We start from the raw sequence: 19286 nt of genomic DNA, 5'->3' as shown, positions 1-19286 counted from the left end.
CAGATATAAAAATGTTAAAAAGGAAGAATATGCACACTTTGTAATTTAAATGAAATTGAAGATGAATATCACTTTCTTCTCATCTGTCCATCGTATAATTCAATACGCTGTAAATATATTAAAGGTATTACTATGTCCATCCAAATACTAGGTATCATACAATTCTCTATTTCTTACAAGCAGTAAACATCAAAATATACTCATGCCAATAATGGTTGTCACCCCCCTCCCCCACACACCTCACCTCACCCCCCCTCTCCAATTAAAAAAATTGAAGGGGGTGACAACCATTATTGGCATGAGTATATATTACAAAATCTTGCCATGTTCACTCACAATGCAATGTCGTATAGAACAAAAGTTTTATCAGTGTAATGTAAATATATTTATGCATGTAATTCCCCATCATATGTATATGTACTATAGGCCTGTGGCCTCTTCAGTACGAAATAAGATTGATTGACTTTACTGAGAACGTTTAATGACGAATATAACATATGTAACATAGGGATGACGATGACGACGATGATGATGACGATGATGACGACGACGACGACGATGATGATGATGAAGATGAAGATGATGACGACGACGACGATGATGATGATGGTGATGGTGATGGTGGTGATGATGATGATGATGATGATGAAGATGATGACGACGACGGTGATGGTGATGGTGATGATGATGATGATGATGATGATGATGATGATGATGATGATGATGATGATGATGATGATGATGATGATGATGATGATGATGATGATGATGACGACGACGACGATGATGATGATGATGATGACGATGATGATGATGATGATGGCGGTGGTGGTGGTAGTCATGGGCACGTTAACATTAACACGTACACACATGTACAAATAGATACGTAGATATAAGTTTAGTGTTCAAGTTAAACAGGGAACACAGAGCTACAGACAGGTCGAGCGTCAAGAGGAGAACACAAACACCACCAACAAACACAGCAACACATCTGTTTCCTCTCTAGCCGATAAACGTGATCTCACTGTGGGAAGATCACCATGTCACCACGGCGTCGGTATCATTGAATGGTCCTATTGCACTGGGATTACTTGTCACATGAGTGAGGGAATGAAACCTTCTGCTATCGTGTATCAAACAAAACATGTTTAGAGTATCCAATGACATTATGTTAGCGATCCGAGCATTCGTTAGTAGGAAGGAACGAATGCTTTTCTTTAGAATCGCCCCATTCTTCCCAAGCTGTACTGGCGGTCGTTGTACCTCGGCTTGATCACCTGGCTGTATACATCTACAACAAAGCAGAAATTATTGGAATGGACGTTAGAAATCTGTTTGGTGGTATTACAAACCACGCTAAACCTGAAAGGAAAATGTTAAAAACCTCGAATTAGTATATACAACTGAAGTAAAATGACAATGTAATTAGTGTTGTGTATTCCCTTACCATATCGGCCTTCTGCCAGTTTATGTTATTGCCGCAAATGGTTAGGCTTAGAAAAAAGGAATTATTAAAAGAATGAACTTGGCATGGCTTAAAGTGATAATATATATCATAAACAAAAACATGCAAACATGTATATAAAAAAATAAAACTGTTCGAACCAACATCTTTGTGTTCGCGAACATCACCACCTGCGCATGCGCATGATCCTTTCGCTTGGGGACATGAACTAGTTCTGTGCAAGAAGGCCCAGGTCAACATCAAGCATGCCATTGATTTCATTTCATAAAAGTGCATTTCATAAAAGTTCTATTTAGTTTGCGCCGATCATTCATTCATTCATTCATTCATTCATCAATGAAGGTCCGGGCAACCTATGCTTGGCGTAAAAAGCGACTAACGGGATCAGGTGGTCAGGCTCGCTGACTTGGTTGACACACGTCATCATATTCCAAATGTATAGACCGATACTCGTGCTATTGATCACTGGATTGTCTGGTCCAGACTCGATTACTGACCGCCGCCCTATATCTGGAATATTGCTGTGTGTGGCGTTAAACAACAACATGAGCTGTGGGTTGGCCTGGTGGTTAAAGCGGTCGCTCGTCTAGCCGAACAACCGCGTTCGTCCCCACATGGGTACAATATGTGAAGCCCATTTCTGGTATTCCTCGCCGTGATATTGCCGGAATACTGCTAAAGGCGGCGTAAAACTTAACTCATTCTCTCACATCGTTACACGTTGGAGTACTCACCGACAAAATTATCTTGCCATACTCGTGTTGTCGGTGTCGCTCTGTGGCCGAGGTAGGACCTGTACATATCGTTGTCGACCATGTCTGAAGTAAACAAAAAACACGAACATTTTACCATGCACCCTCGTTAAATGTTAAAAACGTCGGGGAAGTAAAGACCATAGGAATAGTTTGGGGGGTGCAAGATGGAATGGCTACCCTACTTCCCTTACCATAACTCCCTACGGTAACTTGGTTTCATTGCCCAAAAATTCCATTTCACTAAAGTACAAAATGATATATTTGTTGTGCCGATAATTCATTCATTCATTCATTCATGGCACACACACAACTATGTATGGAGGAGGACTTTGAAAGACAGTCACATGTTGGAGTACTGACCGACAAAATTATTGTGCCATCCTCGTGTTGACGGTGTCACTCTGTGGCCGAGGTAGGGCCTGTACATATCGTGGGTGACCATTTCTGAAGTGAAATAGAATAAAAACATAGTACTAAGTATTCTTGTTACCCTAAGCTTCTATCAACAGATATTTCCATACGATTAGACGATATGACGAGGTTTTACGTTGATCTGTGTGTCGACGTAACGGACAACACTCCCCGTATCCAAACTACATCCTTCATTATTCCACAGATTAATAGTTGACAGAATTTACCCGAAGAAGCAGTTGCTTAATATTTTGAGGAGGGACGGTTTTGTTTTTTTCTAAAACAATCAATTCCCCTTCTCAATCAACACAAACCATCTGGACCTGATATAGGAGGAAATATGACGACAGGGCAAGGAAAAGCCCTGTAGCTTTTGTATACAATAAAATGAGTGAGTGAGTGAGAATGGCTTTACGCCAATTTTAGCAATATTCCAGCGATATCATGGCGGGGGACACCAGAAATGAGTTTCACATATTGTACCCATGTGGGGATTCGAACCCGGATCTTCGGCGTGACGAGCCAACGCTTAAACCACTAGGTTACCCCACAGCCCCGTATACAATAAAGAGGTTGACATGCATAATATACAGGAAATATGATGTACCCTTGATTTCTAGCGAACAAGAATACATTTCGATTGAGTGAGAGAGTGAGAGAGAGAGAGAGAGGGGGGGGGGGGGGACAGGGCAGATAATTCCAGCTGATAGCTTGTTATATTCAACTTTAACTAAACTGCAGAATGATGTTACCTATGCTTCGTCTGTCGCTGGAAGTGGTATTCATGCTGAAAATATAACAGAAGAATGTCAAGGAGAGTTGTTTATATCAATGTTTATATTAATGTTTATGTTATACCAAACCTGACATCTGATTACATGACAGACGCGGACATGTAGCGTGACGTGTTTCCTTCTTTGTTTGCCGCCACACTCAGCAATATTCAGTCGGTTTGAAAGAGCCCTGATAATAATGCACCCTATACCAGACAATCCAGTGATGGCATTGTGACCGAGGATCTGCGCTGTCAACGCAACACACAGTCAGTTTTGTCACATGTTTTCAATACAAGCACTGTTCCCATCAGTCTTCAGCCGTGCATGTTTGCTGTTGGCGACAAACGGGATCGGGTGGTCAGGCTGTTGATCAATGGATTGTCTGGTCCAGACTCGAATATTTACAGACAGCCGCCATATTGCTGGAATATTGCTGAGTGCGACGTTAAATAACGCACAAACAAACAAACAAATCCCATCTGTCTGACCAGAAGGACAAGGAGTGATTAAGTTGGGTTTAAGCCGCTATGCACTTCACAACTTGAGCTTGATGGAGGAGGACAGCCGGAAGTGATGTTTACAGCCTATCAAAGAGCTGTTGCATGGAGAACATTCAATCAAACTATTCCATGGATTCATGGATTCGATTCTGTTGATCCGAGGATCTGCCGCGATCAGGGGGCATAACTCTGTGTAGTGAGTAGCACTGGGCTTTTTGTGCTTTGAGAATATTTAACAACTCATCAAAATAAGTCATGCTTTACCTTGATCGTCTAATCCGCTGTCCCTGATCTGAAACAGTCAAATGTGTCAGTTTTATTTGACGATGCTTCTCATATTGTTCATGGCTGAGAAACAGAAGCGGCGGATAATCAGTACAAAACAATCATATGCTCGTGAGAGCGTACTTTACAACTAAATCTACAACTGCTGGATACAGTTTAAGCCATAAAACCTATTTCCTTGTCTTGCTAAATATAATTCCGTAAATCGTCAACTCGTCAACGGGTGAGGATTCAGGGGAGGTAGAATATACATACATACATACATACATACATACATACATACATACATACATACATACATACATACATACATACATACATACATACATACATACATACATACATACATACATACATACATACATACATACATACATACATACATACATACATACATACATACATACATACATACATACATACATACATACATACATACATACATACATACATACATACATACATACATACATACATACCCTTTCTTTTTAAAATTCTTTTTAACAAGATGTTATTCTCAATGCCAATTTGGTCGTTATTGTTTCTCCGAGAAAAAAATCCGTTCTTATAGTACACACCGCGTCCATTCACTCACTCACTCTAATCACACACTAACTCACTCTATTCACACTCACTCTAGTCACACAATCATTCATTCTCGTCACACACGCACTCTAGTGACACACTCACTCTAATCACATATTCGCTCACTCTAATCATAGACTCACTAAGTCTTGTCACACACTCACTTACTCTAGTCACTCTAATCACTCACTCTAGTCACACACACAATCACTCTAGTCATACACACAATCACTCTAGCCACACACACAATCACTCTAGTCACTCTAATCACTCACTCTAGTCACACATCACTTTAGTCACAAACTCACTCTAGTCACACACACTCACTCTAGTCACACACTCACTCACTCTAGTCACACTCACTCACTCACTCTAGTCACACACTCACTCACTCTAGTCACACTCACACACTCTAGTCACACACACTGTAGTCACACACTCACTCTAGTCACACACTCACTCACTCTAGTCACACACTCACACACTCTTGTCACACTTACTCACTCTAATCACACACTCACTCACTCTAGTCACACACACTCACTTTAGTCACACACACTCACTCAAGTCACACATTCACTCACTCTAGTCACACTCACACACTCTAGTCACACACACTCACTCTAGTCACACACTCACTCTACTCAAACACACTCACTTTAGTCACACACACTCACTCTAGTCACACACACTCACTCTAGTCACATACTCACTCTAGTCACAAACTCACTCTAGTCACACATCACCCTAATCACTCACTCTAGTCACACATCACTCTAGTCACACACTCACTCTTAGTCACAGTCACACACTCTCTAGTCACACTCACTCTAGTCACACACACTCACTCTAGTCACACTCACTCACTCTAGTCACACACTCACTCTAGTCACACACTCACTCTAGTCACACACTCACTCTAGCCACACTCACTCACTCTAGTCACACACAATCACTCTAGTCACACACAAGCACCCTAGTCACACTCACTCATACACTCTAGTCACACGCTGACTCTAGTCACACATACTCACTCTAGTCACACACACACATACACTCACCCTACTCACACTCACTCGCACACTCTAGTCGCACACACTCACTCTAGTCACACACACGCTCACTCTAGTCACACACACTCACTCTAGTCACACACTCACTGTACTCACACACTCACTCACTCTAGTCACGCACTCACTCACTCTAGTCACACTCACTCACTATACTAACACATACACTCACTCTAGTCACACACTCACTTTAGTCACACCCACTCGAGTCACACTCACTTTAGTCACACTCACCCACTCTAGTCACACACACACTCACTTTAGTCACACTCACTCACACACTCTAGTCACACACTGACTCTAGTCACACACACTCACTCTAGTCACACACTCGCTCACCCTAATCACACTCACTCACACTCTCTAGTCACACACTCACTCTAGTCACACTCACTCACTCTTGTCACACAAACTCACTCTAGTCACACACACTCACTCTAGTCACACTCACTCACACACACTCTAGTCACACACTGACTCTAGTCACACACACTGACTCTAGTCACACACTCACTCTAGTCACACATCACTCTAGTCACACACACTCACTCTAGTCACACATCACTCTAGTCACACACTCACTCTAGTCACACACACTCACTCTCTAGTCACACACACGCTCACTCTAGTCACACATACACACACACACACATACAACTCTAGTCACACTTCACTCTAGTCACACACTCACTCTAGTCACTCACTTTAGTCACACATTCTCTAGTCACTCACTCACTCTAGTCACACTCTCATTCTAGTCTCACACTCACTCACTCTAGTCACACTCACTCACTCTAGTCACACATACACTCACTCTAGTCACACACACTCACTCTAGTCACACACACACACCCACTCTAGTCACATACGCTCACTTCAGTCACACACACACTCACTCTAGTCACACTCACTCAGTCTAGTCACACACTCACTCTAGTCACACATCACTTTAGTCACACACTTTAGTCACACATTCTCTAGTCACACACTCACTCTAGTCACACACTCATTCTAGTCTCACACTCACTCACTCTAGTCACACTCACTCACTCTAGTCACACACACACTCACTCTAGTCACACACACTCACTCTAGTCACACACACACATACACTCATCCTACTCACACTCACTCACACACTCTAGTCACACTCACTCACTCTAGTAACACACACTCACTCTAGTCACACACATTCACTCTAGTCACACACACTCACTCTAGTCACACATTCACTCTAGTCACACACTCACTCTAGTCACACACTCACTCTAGTCACACACACTCACTCTAGTCACACACACTCACTCTAGTCACACACACTCACTCTAGTCACACACACACATACACTCACCCTACTCACACTCACTCACACACTCTGACTCACTCTAGTCACACTCACTCACTCTAGTAACACACACTCACTCTAGTCACACACATTCACTCTAGTCACTCACACACTCACTCTAGTCACACACACACTCACTCTAGTCACACACACACTCACTCTAGTCACACACTCACTCACTCTAGTCACTCACTCACTCTAGTCACACACTCTCTAGTCACTCACTCACTTTAGTCACACACTCGCTCACTCACTCTAGTCACACACTCACTCACTCTAGTCACACACCCACTCTATTCACACACTCACTCTATTCACACACTCATTTTAGTCACACACTCACTCACTCTAGTCACACACTTACTCACTCTGGTCACACACTCACTCACTATAGTCAAACTTTCAGTCACTTTAGTCACACACTATTCCTTACCCTTTCTGCGGTCCCTGCACGCAGCGATGATGATGATGAAGATGGTGACGAGGATGGCTGCTGCTGCGATGCCGGCGAGGGTGTAGATGGGTGACAGATCAGTTGTTGCGGCAGCCGTTGCCGTTGCAGCTACAGACAAACATCAGCACCATTTTTAATGTAACGTTCATACAAATAAAGCAAATTGGGTTTCTCGTCAGTGAACTCAAAATCTCAAACCGATTCTCCGTCTTTCTCACACCAATGAAAAGAGTGAGTTTAGTTTTACGGTGGGGGTGGCAATATTCCAGCAATATTGCGGCGTACAACACCAGAAATGGGCTTCACCCATTGTACCCATGTGGGGAATCGACCCCGGGTCTTCGGCGTGACCAGTGAATGCTTTAACCACTAGGCTACCCCACCGCCCCATACCAATGGAATCATAACTGACGTCAGACACTGTAGATTACAATATACAGATAACAACAAGTTTCTCAGTAGCATATGCCTGGGTTTTACCACAGCGGTTTTCGCAGTACACCGGGGTTCGTACCCACAATGATAGGTTCCTGGCTTGCCAAAGGGACGCAACTCACAACATCGAATTAGAGGACTGGGCCGCTGGGTGACAGAAAGATGTGGCTAACTTGGCTATACTCACGAATATTTTGAGTAGCAGTCGTCACAGTGACGGTATTGCTTGATACGCCGTTATGTGTGCACCTCCATGGAACATTCTGCTCCTGACTTATTAGGAAAAAGAAGGTCAGGTTGAATTGGTTGCTGCTGACGGTGACGTTGAGGTCTTTTACGACGTTGCCGAAGATGATGGTTTTTGATGTGGGACGGACATTCTTATCTGTGCCGTTTCTGTACCAAACCACCAGATTTGGATCCAGCCCTCCATTCTCTGTACAGGTGAAGGTGAACGGCTTCCCATCTATGGGAGGGTCAGGAAAACTTGTGAGAACTGGGACCCCTGAAGAGAAGGTCCGAGAACATTAGTGATTTCTGGATAACACCAGTCTGCGGTATTCAATTCATGTCACAAGACTTCTAAATAATCAAGTTGGACCTAGTGATTTAAGCACGAGCAACGACCAACGTTCTGGTATACCATCAGAAAAATAAATTAGCTTGATGCAACTGGACGAGATGATATGCTATGGCGTTTTTAGTTGAGTTCAAGATGTGCACATGCTTGTGTGTGTGACAGAGATTATGTGCTAGCCTTCTGATGCCATATGGGGTGAAGGGTAGCCTAGTGGTTAAAACGTTCGCTCGTCACGCCGGACTCCCTGGTTCGATTCCCCACAGGGTACAATGTGTGAAGCCCATTTTTAGTGTCCCTCGCCGTGATGTTACTGCAATATTGCTAAAAGCGGTGTAGAACCATACTCACTCACTCACTCTGATATGTCATGCCTCAGGTTAACGTGTATAACACACTCAGTGAGTGAGTGAGGATTGTTTTACCCCGCTTTTAGCAATATTTCAGCAATATCACTGAGGGGACACCAAATGTGTTGTGGATTTTGGCATGTTACACTAGTTTCTGCAGTGCTTGTGCCAAGTGTTGGAGGTGTATGGGGGTGATGCTGACGATCGTACCAGGAGACATTGATCAACAGCATCGCGTAGATGTTCGATGGGGTTAAGGTCTGGAGACCTCGAGGGCCATGGCAGTACATGGACGTTGCGCTTTGTCAAAGGGACGATGTCAGTGTTGCCAAGTAAATATTGTCGTGTTGAAAATGTTTGCTTTTTGCATAATGGTAATGGAGAGTGGCCGAAGAATTTCATCTGTGTTACGTTATGCCCTTACATTGAACACACTATTATAATAACAAAGACTGCCCGCAGTCTTCCGTCAGTTCAAAGAAGCGAAAAACACGTCTCGTAACTGAACCAAACACGTCTCCAGCGTGGACAGCACTATCCATAAGATCTTATCCTCCATTACACCCCCAGTAAGGAGAGGTCCACATACGGTCTATCTTCGAGTACACCCCCAGTAAGGGGAGGCTCCCACTATCCATATGGTCTATCCTCGAGTTCACCCCTAGTAAGGAGAGGTCCCCACTACCCATACGGTCTATCCTCGAGTACACACCTAGTAAGGGGAGGCCCCCACTACCCATATGGTCTATCCTCGAGTACACCCCCAGTAAGGGGAGATCCCCAGTACACATATACTCTATCATCGAGTGCACCCCCAGTAAGGAGAGGCTCCCACTATCCATATTGTCTATCATCGAGTACACCCCCAGTAAGGGGAGATCCCCAGTACACATATACTCTATCATCGAGTGCACCCCCAGTAAGGGGAGGTCCACACTACCCATATGGTCTATCATCGAGTACACCATCAGTAAGGGGAGGTCCACACTGCCCGTACGGTCTATCCCCGAGTACACCACCAGTAAGGGGAGGTCCCCACTACCCATATGGTCTATCATCGAGTACACCCCCAGTAAGGGGAGGTCCACACTGCCCGTACGGTCTATCCTCGAGTACAACCCCCGTAAGGGGAGGTCCCCACTACCCATATGGTCTATAATCTAGTACACCCCCAGTAAGGGGAGGTCCACACTGCACGTACCGTCTATCTTCGAGTACAGCCCCAGTAAGGGGAGGTCCCCACTACCCATATGGTCTATCCTCGAGTACACCCCCAGTAAGGGGAGGTCCACACTACCCATACGGTCTATAATCGAGTACAGCCCTAGTAAGGAGAGTCCCCACTACCCATATGGTCCAAAATCGAGTACATCCCCAGTAAGGGGAGTCCCCACTACCCATACGGTCTATCATCGAGTACACCCCCAGTAAGGGGAGGTCCACACTGCCCATACGGTCTATAATCGAGTACACCCCAGTAAGGAGAGGTCCCCACTACCCATACGGTCTATCATCGAGTACATCCCCAGTAAGGGGAGGTCCACACTGCCCGTACGGTCTATCCTCGAGTACACCCCCAGTAAGGGGAGGTCCACACTGCCCATACGGTCTATAATCGAGTACAGCCCCCGTAAGGGGAGGTCCCCACTACCCATATGGTCTATCCTCGAGTACACCCCCAGTAAGGGGAGGTCCACACTGCCCGTACGGTCTATCCTCGAGTACACCCCCAGTAAGGGGAGGTCCACACTGCCCATACGGTCTATAATCGAGTACAGCCCCCGTAAGGGGAGGTCCCCACTACCCATATGGTCTATCCTCGAGTACACCCCCAGTAAGGGGAGGTCCACACTGCCCGTACGGTCTATCCTCGAGTACACCCCCAGTAAGGGGAGGTCCACACTGCCCATACGGTCTATAATCGAGTACAGCCCTAGTAAGGAGAGTCCCCACTTCCCATATGGTCTATAATCGAGTACATCCCCAGTAAGGAGAGTCCCCACTACCCATATGGTCTATCATCGAGTACACCCCCAGTAAGGGGAGGTCCACACTGCCCGTACGGTCTATCCTCGAGTACACCCCCAGTAAGGGGAGGTCCACACTGCCCATATGGTCTATAATCGAGTACACCCCCAGTAAGGGGAGGTCCACACTGCCCATACGGTCTATCATCGAGTACATCCCTAGTAAGGAGAGTCCCCACTACCCATACGGTCTATCCTCGAGTACACCCCCAGTAAGGGGAGGTCCACACTGCCCATACGGTTTATAATCGAGTACACCCCAGTAAGGAGAGGTCCCCACTACCCATACGGTCTATCATCGAGTACACCCCCAGTAAGGGGAGGTCCACACTGCCCATACGGTCTATAATCGAGTATAGCCCTAGTAAGGAGAGTCCCCACTACGCATATGGTCTATAATCGAGTACATCCCCAGTAAGGAGAGTCCCCACTACCCATATGGTCTATCCTCGAGTACACCCCCAGTAAGGGGAGGTCCACACTGCCCGTACGGTCTATCCTCGAGTACACCCCCAGTAAGGGGAGGTCCACACTGCCCATATGGTCTATAATCGAGTACACCCCCAGTAAGGGGAGGTCCACACTGCCCATATGGTCTATCATCGAGTACATCCCTAGTAAGGAGAGTCCCCACTACCCATACGGTCTATCCTCGAGTACACCCCCAGTAAGGGGAGGTCCACACTGCCCATACGGTTTATAATCGAGTACACCCCAGTTAGGAGAGGTCCCCACTACCCATACGGTCTATCATCGAGTACACCCCCAGTAAGGGGAGGTCCACACTGCCCATGCGGTCTATAATCGAGTACAGCCCTAGTAAGGAGAGTCCCCACTACGCATATGGTCTATAATCGAGTACATCCCCAGTAAGGAGAGTCCCCACTACCCATATGGTCTATCATCGAGTACAACCCCCGTAAGGGGAGGTCCACACTACCCATATGGTCTATAATCGAGTACACCCCCAGTAAGGGGAGGTCCACACTGCACGTACCGTCTATCATCGAGTACAGCCCCAGTAAGGGGAGGTCCCCACTGCCCATATGGTCTATCCTCGAGTACACCCCCAGTAAGGGGAGGTCCACACTACCCATACGGTCTATAATCGAGTACAGCCCTAGTAAGGAGAGTCCCCACTACCCATATGGTCCAAAATCGAGTACATCCCCAGTAAGGGGAGTCCCCACTACCCATACGGTCTATCATCGAGTACACCCCAGTAAGGGGAGGTCCACACTGCCCATACGGTCTATAATCGAGTACACCCCAGTAAGGAGAGGTCCCCACTACCCATACGGTCTATCATCGAGTACATCCCCAGTAAGGGGAGGTCCACACTGCCCGTACGGTCTATCCTCGAGTACACCCCCAGTAAGGGGAGGTCCACACTGCCCATACGGTCTATCATCGAGTACACCCCCAGTAAGGGGAGGTCCACACTGCCCATACGGTCTATAATCGAGTACAGCCCCAGTAAGGGGAGGTCCCCACTACCCATACGGTCTATCCTCGAGTACACCCCCAGTAAGGGGAGGTCCACACTGCCCATACGGTCTATAATCGAGTACAGCCCCCGTAAGGGGAGGTCCCCACTACCCATATGGTCTATCCTCGAGTACACCCCCAGTAAGGGGAGGTCCACACTGCCCGTACGGTCTATCCTCGAGTACACCCCCAGTAAGGGGAGGTCCACACTGCCCATACGGTCTATAATCGAGTACAGCCCCCGTAAGGGGAGGTCCCCACTACCCATATGGTCTATCCTCGAGTACACCCCCAGTAAGGGGAGGTCCACACTGCCCATACGGTCTATAATCGAGTACAGCCCTAGTAAGGAGAGTCCCCACTACCCATATGGTCTATAATCGAGTACATACCCAGTAAGGAGAGTCCCCACTACCCATACGGTCTATCATCGAGTACATCCCCAGTAAGGGGAGGTCCACACTGCCCGTACGGTCTATCCTCGAGTACACCCCCAGTAAGGGGAGGTCCACACTGCCCATATGGTCTATAATCGAGTACACCCCCAGTAAGGGGAGGTCCACACTGCCCATATGGTCTATCATCGAGTACATCCCTAGTAAGGAGAGTCCCCACTACCCATACGGTCTATCCTCGAGTACACCCCCAGTAAGGGGAGGTCCACACTGCCCATACGGTCTATAATCGAGTACACCCCAGTAAGGGGAGGTCCCCACTACCCATACGGTCTATCATCGAGTACATCCCCAGTAAGGGGAGGTCCACACTGCCCATACGGTCTATAATCGAGTACAGCCCTAGTAAGGAGAGTCCCCACTACGCATATGGTCTATAATCGAGTACATCCCCAGTAAGGAGAGTCCCCACTACCCATATGGTCTATCATCGAGTACACCCCCCGTAACGGGAGGTCCACACTGCCCATATGGTCTATCCTCGAGTACACCCCATTAAGGGGAGGCCCACACTGCCCATACGGTCTATAATCGAGTACATCCCTAGTAAGGAGAGTCCCCACTACCCATACGGTCTATCATCGAGTACACCCCCAGTAAGGGGAGGTCCCCACTACCCATATGGTCTATCCTCGAGTTCACCCCTAGTAAGGGGAGGTCCCCACTATCCATATGGTCTATCTTCGAGTACATCACCAGTAAGGGGAGGTTCCCAGTAAACATATAGTCTATCCTTGAGTACACCGCCAGTAAGGAGAGGTCCCCACTATCCATATGGTCTATCATCGAGTACACCCCCAGTAAGGGGAGGTCCCCACTACCCATATGGTCTATCCTCGAGTACACCACCAGTAAGGGGAGGTCCCCACTACCCATATGGTCTATCATCGAGTACACTTCAAGGCACGGGAGGTCGACACTTCCGATATGGTATAACCTCGAGTACACGCCGAATTAGGAGAGTCCCCAACTACCTATATGGTCTGTCCATATGGTCCGTCAGTACACCTCGACTACACCTCCAAGGATGACCCGAATCATGTGATTCACCGTTTGCCCATATAATGTACAGTGTACACCCCGGGTATTGGTATTGTCTCTGGCTGAAAGCAGTTGCATATCAGAGCAATGGATATGAAGCAATGATCTCTCACTGTACAGTCAGCCACTGTTTAGCAATCACACAGTGGTGGTAAATGACCATACAGCCTGATAGCTTATGCTAATTGGTATTGCGTAATGACTAATCACAATATCATCTGACAATTTATAGCAATGGTTATAAAGTAATAATTTATCATTGTATTTTGACAATTTATAGCAACGGTTATACAGTAATGATTGATCAAACTTTAATATGATAAGTTATAGGAAGAGTTATAAACAATGATGATTCATTATAATGAGAAAATTTATAGCAGTAATTGTTATGAAGTACTGATTAATCGCCATAATCCGATAATTCACAACAAGGGTAATAAAGTAATGATTAATTATCATAATCTGATAATTTATAGCAAGGGTTATAAGTAAATATTAATTATTATAATTTGACAATTTGTAGCAATGGTTATAAAGTAATGATTACGGTCAGTAAAGTAATACAATCTGATAATTTACAAATTTATAGGGACTTTTTCTATAAAGTATTGGTTAATTAACACATAAACTGACGTTATTTCCAATTCGTAATATATGTTTGTTTGTGTGTGTGTGTTGGGGAGAGAGGGACGAGAAGTTCGGTTGTACCTGAGTGGACAATGGCTCTATATACAGCTGGGTAGTCATGTTCAGAGAGGTTTAGCATGAGTCACGTGGGCCAGTGTGTACGCCCAGACGCCTATTCAGTGGCTGACATGATTTAGGATGTATATTTATGTGCTAAAATTTCTGCTTCAATAAGTGTCTTTCGATTTGTGCTTTGATATGTTTTGTGGTTTGTTTTTCATTCTACTCCCCAGCAACGTCACGACGGTGGATGTCATTGGGCTTTGTAATCTGGTTGTTAAAAAAGGGAGGGGTGCACGTTCCAGCTCATTTAAACCAATACGCATACTCAGACAGACAAACAGATAGGAACACAGACAGACAGACAAACAGATAGGAAGACAGACAGACAGACAGTCATCAGTACATGAGACAAGATGAATAGTCATAGTCACTACCACAGGCGCATGCTGTGTATATCTGTGATATAGGACCCGAGTAGTCAGTGCACTTCACTCACTCACTCACACACACACAAATTAGTAGCATTAGCTTAGTGATTGCCGTGTGCTCAGGGTGACTATTTCACAGAAATGAGTGAATATGACACCCGGAACGGGCTTCGATGAGATGTGGGGATTGGAACCTGGGTGTGTGACGTGAAGGCTACCTGTCACAAGTTTGGTTGGTTGGTTTGTGTTTAACGCCACACTAAGCAATATTCCACCTATATAGCGACGGACTGTCAATCATCGAGTCATGACCATACAATACAGTGATCAACATCATCAGCATCGATCTACTCAGTTGCTATACGATGACCAAGTCAGCAAGCCTGACCACCCGAACCCGTTAGTCCCCTCTTGCGACAAGCATGGGTTGCTGAAGATCAATTATCCTAACCCTGATTTTTGACGGGACCTGCCGTAAGAATATTGAAAGAAAATTCATCGAAAAGTAACGAGTAATATTTATTGCAAGCAATGTCGGAGAAGGTTGACTGAGAAGTTAATGTTCAACAAATTAATATAATCCAACCCTCACTGTGTGGGTGTGGGCTCGTCATTATGGAGACTGATATTGTTTCCAAACGAAGCCTGTTAATTTAAGTTCAAAGCTTATAAGTTAACGGGGTAACTATGTGGCGTGTGGTCCTGTGCACAGAGCTCAGGTCACGAATCAGTTGAAGTTAAGCAACGTCGAGCTTAGACAGTCTTTGGATGGGTGACCGTGTTTGACAGCTTGACTCCTGAAAGTTTCTAGGACTTCAGTCCTGCCCAACAACGAAGCACATGTGATACATGTGGTCTCACCTTGTTAAAAATTGCCCCTGGTTGCATAAAATGGATACCCGGTGATGTGACTATTAACCTTCTAGCCCCTCACAGACAGATTGGGTCATCCGGGGTAATAATAATCAGGTTCTGATTACAGCGTCCAGCATTAGTCAGATAGATACTAGCCGCTATATAAATGAATGAATTATTATTATTAATAATTGCTTAAAGTAATAATTAAACCGAAGACAGTCCAAGCAACTCCTTCCAGTTGTGTATGACCGTATACAGGGGATGTCATGATTTGCTTGTACAACAGAAACCAGAATGTAATATTGCCTTGCTTAACTATTTAATTACGTAGGTGGGTTACAGTTTATTAGTTATTTTAATAAGCTACACATTTTTCTCAGTCTTAGGTAGGTAACATATATAACGTACCTTTGCTAGTAGAAATCCACAGACAGTACACAAGAACTGATAAGCAACCCGCGGGAACGTTGTAGAAATCCATCCTCTTCTGTCAAACACTGACTTACTTTAACTCCTGGAGGCGTCTACCAACACCCGACAGCAGATATACCCGCCCTCAGCATGAAAGACCTTGGGCGCTGTCAAGTATTAATTCCTTTCAATAAGCCCACTTTTTACGTGCTTTAAAATTCTTTCAAGAAAGATACATCCTCTAACATTTACAAATATATGACAACCCCCGCCAACAGCCAGTAGGCGACCGCCATTCATACATTCCTGTTTTCGGCATAAATAATTCAAAAGGCAACCCCAGGTCGCATATAGCTTCAATGGAATGTTTTAGACGCCAGTACAATACAGCCACACAGTTATAGCTCAAACTATATTCAAAGCTGCTGGTGTACAAATGTGTTTGCAAGTATGACCGAGCATGGACAAAGAAAAACTTCTCGTGAAGTCAATGTGCACCCTATTGCCAGTGGAATATAATTCAATAACTCAGCTGCTGACTGAGAAGAAAAACTGGGGGGGTCCTAGTAGACTAACAACTAGTCTCTGAAATGAACATATTTTACAGAAACTAAAAACAGTTCATAGTAAAAACAATAAAATATAATTAAAAAGGAGCCCTGAAACTTTCTTCTAGAAACTGTGGAAATCTAGACTTGCCACATATTCTAGACTTACATGGGCTTTCTTGGATATATTTGTGTCAGGGTCTGCTATCTTTGATTCCGTAAACAGGCCCCGATTTCTCGAAAGAAACTTAAGTCTGAGTTTTGACTTAAATTTGAGAAAAGGCAGGAAAATGCATCTCCCAGAAAGAACTGAAATCGATATTAAAATGAAACATAGTAGGCAATTTGAGTTTAATGGATAGATTACTTAAGTTGTTTGGGCTTTTTTATTTTAAAAATGCAGTTGAGTTAAAATTCAGCTGTTTCAAATAGTCAAACTCAGTTTGAAATTTGAGTAAAAACTTAAGTTTGTTTCGAGAAATCGGGGCCTGGCCCTGCATTTTTAAAATACAAAAAGCCCAAACAACTTCAGTATTCTATTCACCAAACTTAAATTATCTACTATGTTTGAATTAAATATCGATTTCAGCTCATTCTGGAAAATGCGTTTTCTCAAATTTGAGTAAAAACTCTAACTTAAGTCAAAACTCAGACTTAAGTTTGTTTCGAGAAATCGGGGCCTGGTCACCTAGTGACACGTTCCAAAAGTTATTACCTAGTATAGAATATGATTGTAATTAGCTTCCTTAAAGGGTGGCGGGATATAGGAGGTACACATGGGGAGCTACATGCTTGTAAACTGGTGCACACCCCGTTGGCAAGTATACTGATTCTGACAACATGGATGTTGAAACATGTTTTGTCTACTAAGACCGTAAGATCAGACCTCGCGGAAGGTGTGACGGGGTGGAGAGACACATAAAAAAAGGTGTGGCAGGGTGAGACACATATGTCGGGGGTTGGGTGACACATGTATAAATGGGTGTGGCGGGTTGGGGGAATACATGTATGGACGTGGCAGGGTGAGACGCGTGTGTCGGTGGGTGGTGAACACATGTATGGACGTGGCAAGGTGAGACGCGTGTGTCGGTGGGTGGTGAACACATGTATGGACGTGGCAGGGTGAGACGCGTGTGTCGGTGGATGGGGAACACATGTATGGACGTGGCAAGGTGAGACGCGTGTGTCGGTGGGTGGTGAACACATGTAGGGGTGTGGCGAGGTGGGGGAACACATGTATCGGTGTGGCTGGGTGGGACACGTGTGTTGGTGGGTGGGGATTCATGTATGGAAGAGGCATGGTGAGACACATGTTTCGGTGGATGGGGAACACATGTAGGGGTGTGGCGGGGTGGGGGAGATCACATGTATCGGTGCGGCAGGGTGAAACACGCGTGTCGGTGGATGGGGAACACATGTATCGGTGTGGCAGGGTGAAACACGCGTGTCGGTGGATGGGGAACACATGTAGGGGTGTGGCGGGGTGGGGGAGATCACATGTATCGGTGCGGCAGGGTGAAACACGCGTGTCGGTGGATGGGGAACACATGTATCGGTGTGGCAGGGTGAAACACGCGTGTCGGTGGATGGGGAACACATGTATCGGTGTGGCAGGGTGAAACACGCGTGTCGGTGGATGGGGAACACATGTATCGGTGTGGCAGGGTGAAACACGCGTGTCGGTGGATGGGGAACACATGTAGGGGTGTGGCAGGGTGAAACACGCGTGTCGGTGGATGGGGAACACATGTATCGGTGTGGCAGGGTGAAACACGCGTGTCGGTGGATGGGGAACACATGTATCGGTGTGGCAGGGTGAAACACGCGTGTCGGTGGATGGGGAACACATGTATCGGTGTGGCAGGGTGAAACACGCGTGTCGGTGGATGGGGAACACATGTATCGGTGTGGCAGGGTGAAACACGCGTGTCGGTGGATGGGGAACACATGTATCGGTGTGGCAGGGTGAAACACGCGTGTCGGTGGATGGGGAACACATGTATCGGTGTGGCAGGGTGAGACACGCGTGTCGGTGGATGGGGAACACATGTATCGGTGTGGCAGGGTGAAACACGCGTGTCGGTGGATGGGGAACACATGTATCGGTGTGGCAGGGGTGAAACACGCGTGTCGGTGGATGGGGAACACATGTATCGGTGTGGCAGGGTGAAACACGCGTGTCGGTGGATGGGGAACACATGTATCGGTGTGGCAGGGTGAAACACGCGTGTCGGTGGATGGGGAACACATGTATCGGTGTGGCAGGGTGAGACACGCGTGTCGGTGGATGGGGAACACATGTATCGGTGTGGCAGGGTGAAACACGCGTGTC

General features: G+C 45.9%; 1 protein-coding gene across 2 annotated transcripts; it reads right to left on the bottom strand.

Annotated features, from left to right (window-relative positions):
- Positions 1–784: 784 nt before the first annotated feature.
- Positions 785–16732, bottom strand: LOC124292427. 2 transcript variants are annotated; one of them, XM_046729508.1, is made up of 8 exons: positions 16404–16732; positions 8269–8586; positions 7626–7754; positions 4172–4199; positions 3384–3418; positions 2581–2664; positions 2200–2283; positions 785–1291 (listed from the first exon to the last, which is right to left on the bottom strand). In XM_046729508.1, exons 1-8 carry the CDS (start codon positions 16474–16476, stop codon positions 1218–1220), a joined length of 825 nt encoding a protein of 274 aa, XP_046585464.1. In that variant the 5' UTR covers positions 16477–16732; the 3' UTR covers positions 785–1217. The 2 variants fall into 2 exon arrangements, with proteins under 2 accessions (XP_046585464.1, XP_046585463.1); XM_046729507.1 differs by having other exon boundaries at positions 7626–7760; positions 16404–16731.
- Positions 16733–19286: the final 2554 nt, after the last annotated feature.

Source organism: Haliotis rubra, unplaced genomic scaffold (assembly GCF_003918875.1).
Source record: "Haliotis rubra isolate DU_JTF1 unplaced genomic scaffold, ASM391887v1 Scf517, whole genome shotgun sequence".
In the NCBI taxonomy this organism is placed as follows: domain Eukaryota; kingdom Metazoa; phylum Mollusca; class Gastropoda; order Lepetellida; family Haliotidae; genus Haliotis; species Haliotis rubra.
Note: the sequence above shows the minus strand (reverse complement) of the source record. Positions and strands in the feature narration are given on the sequence as shown.

Bases quoted from the DNA above. Each gene is read 5' to 3' on its own strand.
- LOC124292427 (XM_046729507.1), bottom strand. From the start codon at position 16,476: ATGGATTTCTACAACGTTCCCGCGGGTTGCTTATCAGTTCTTGTGTAC. The intron at 4,200-7,625 runs GTAAGGAATAGT...TGACTGTTTCAG, and splicing joins GTGCAGGGACCGCAGAAAGG to ATCAGGGACAGCGGATTAGA. The intron at 2,284-2,580 runs GTCAGTACTCCA...TGTTTACTTCAG, and splicing joins ATGGCACAATAATTTTGTCG to ACATGGTCGACAACGATATG.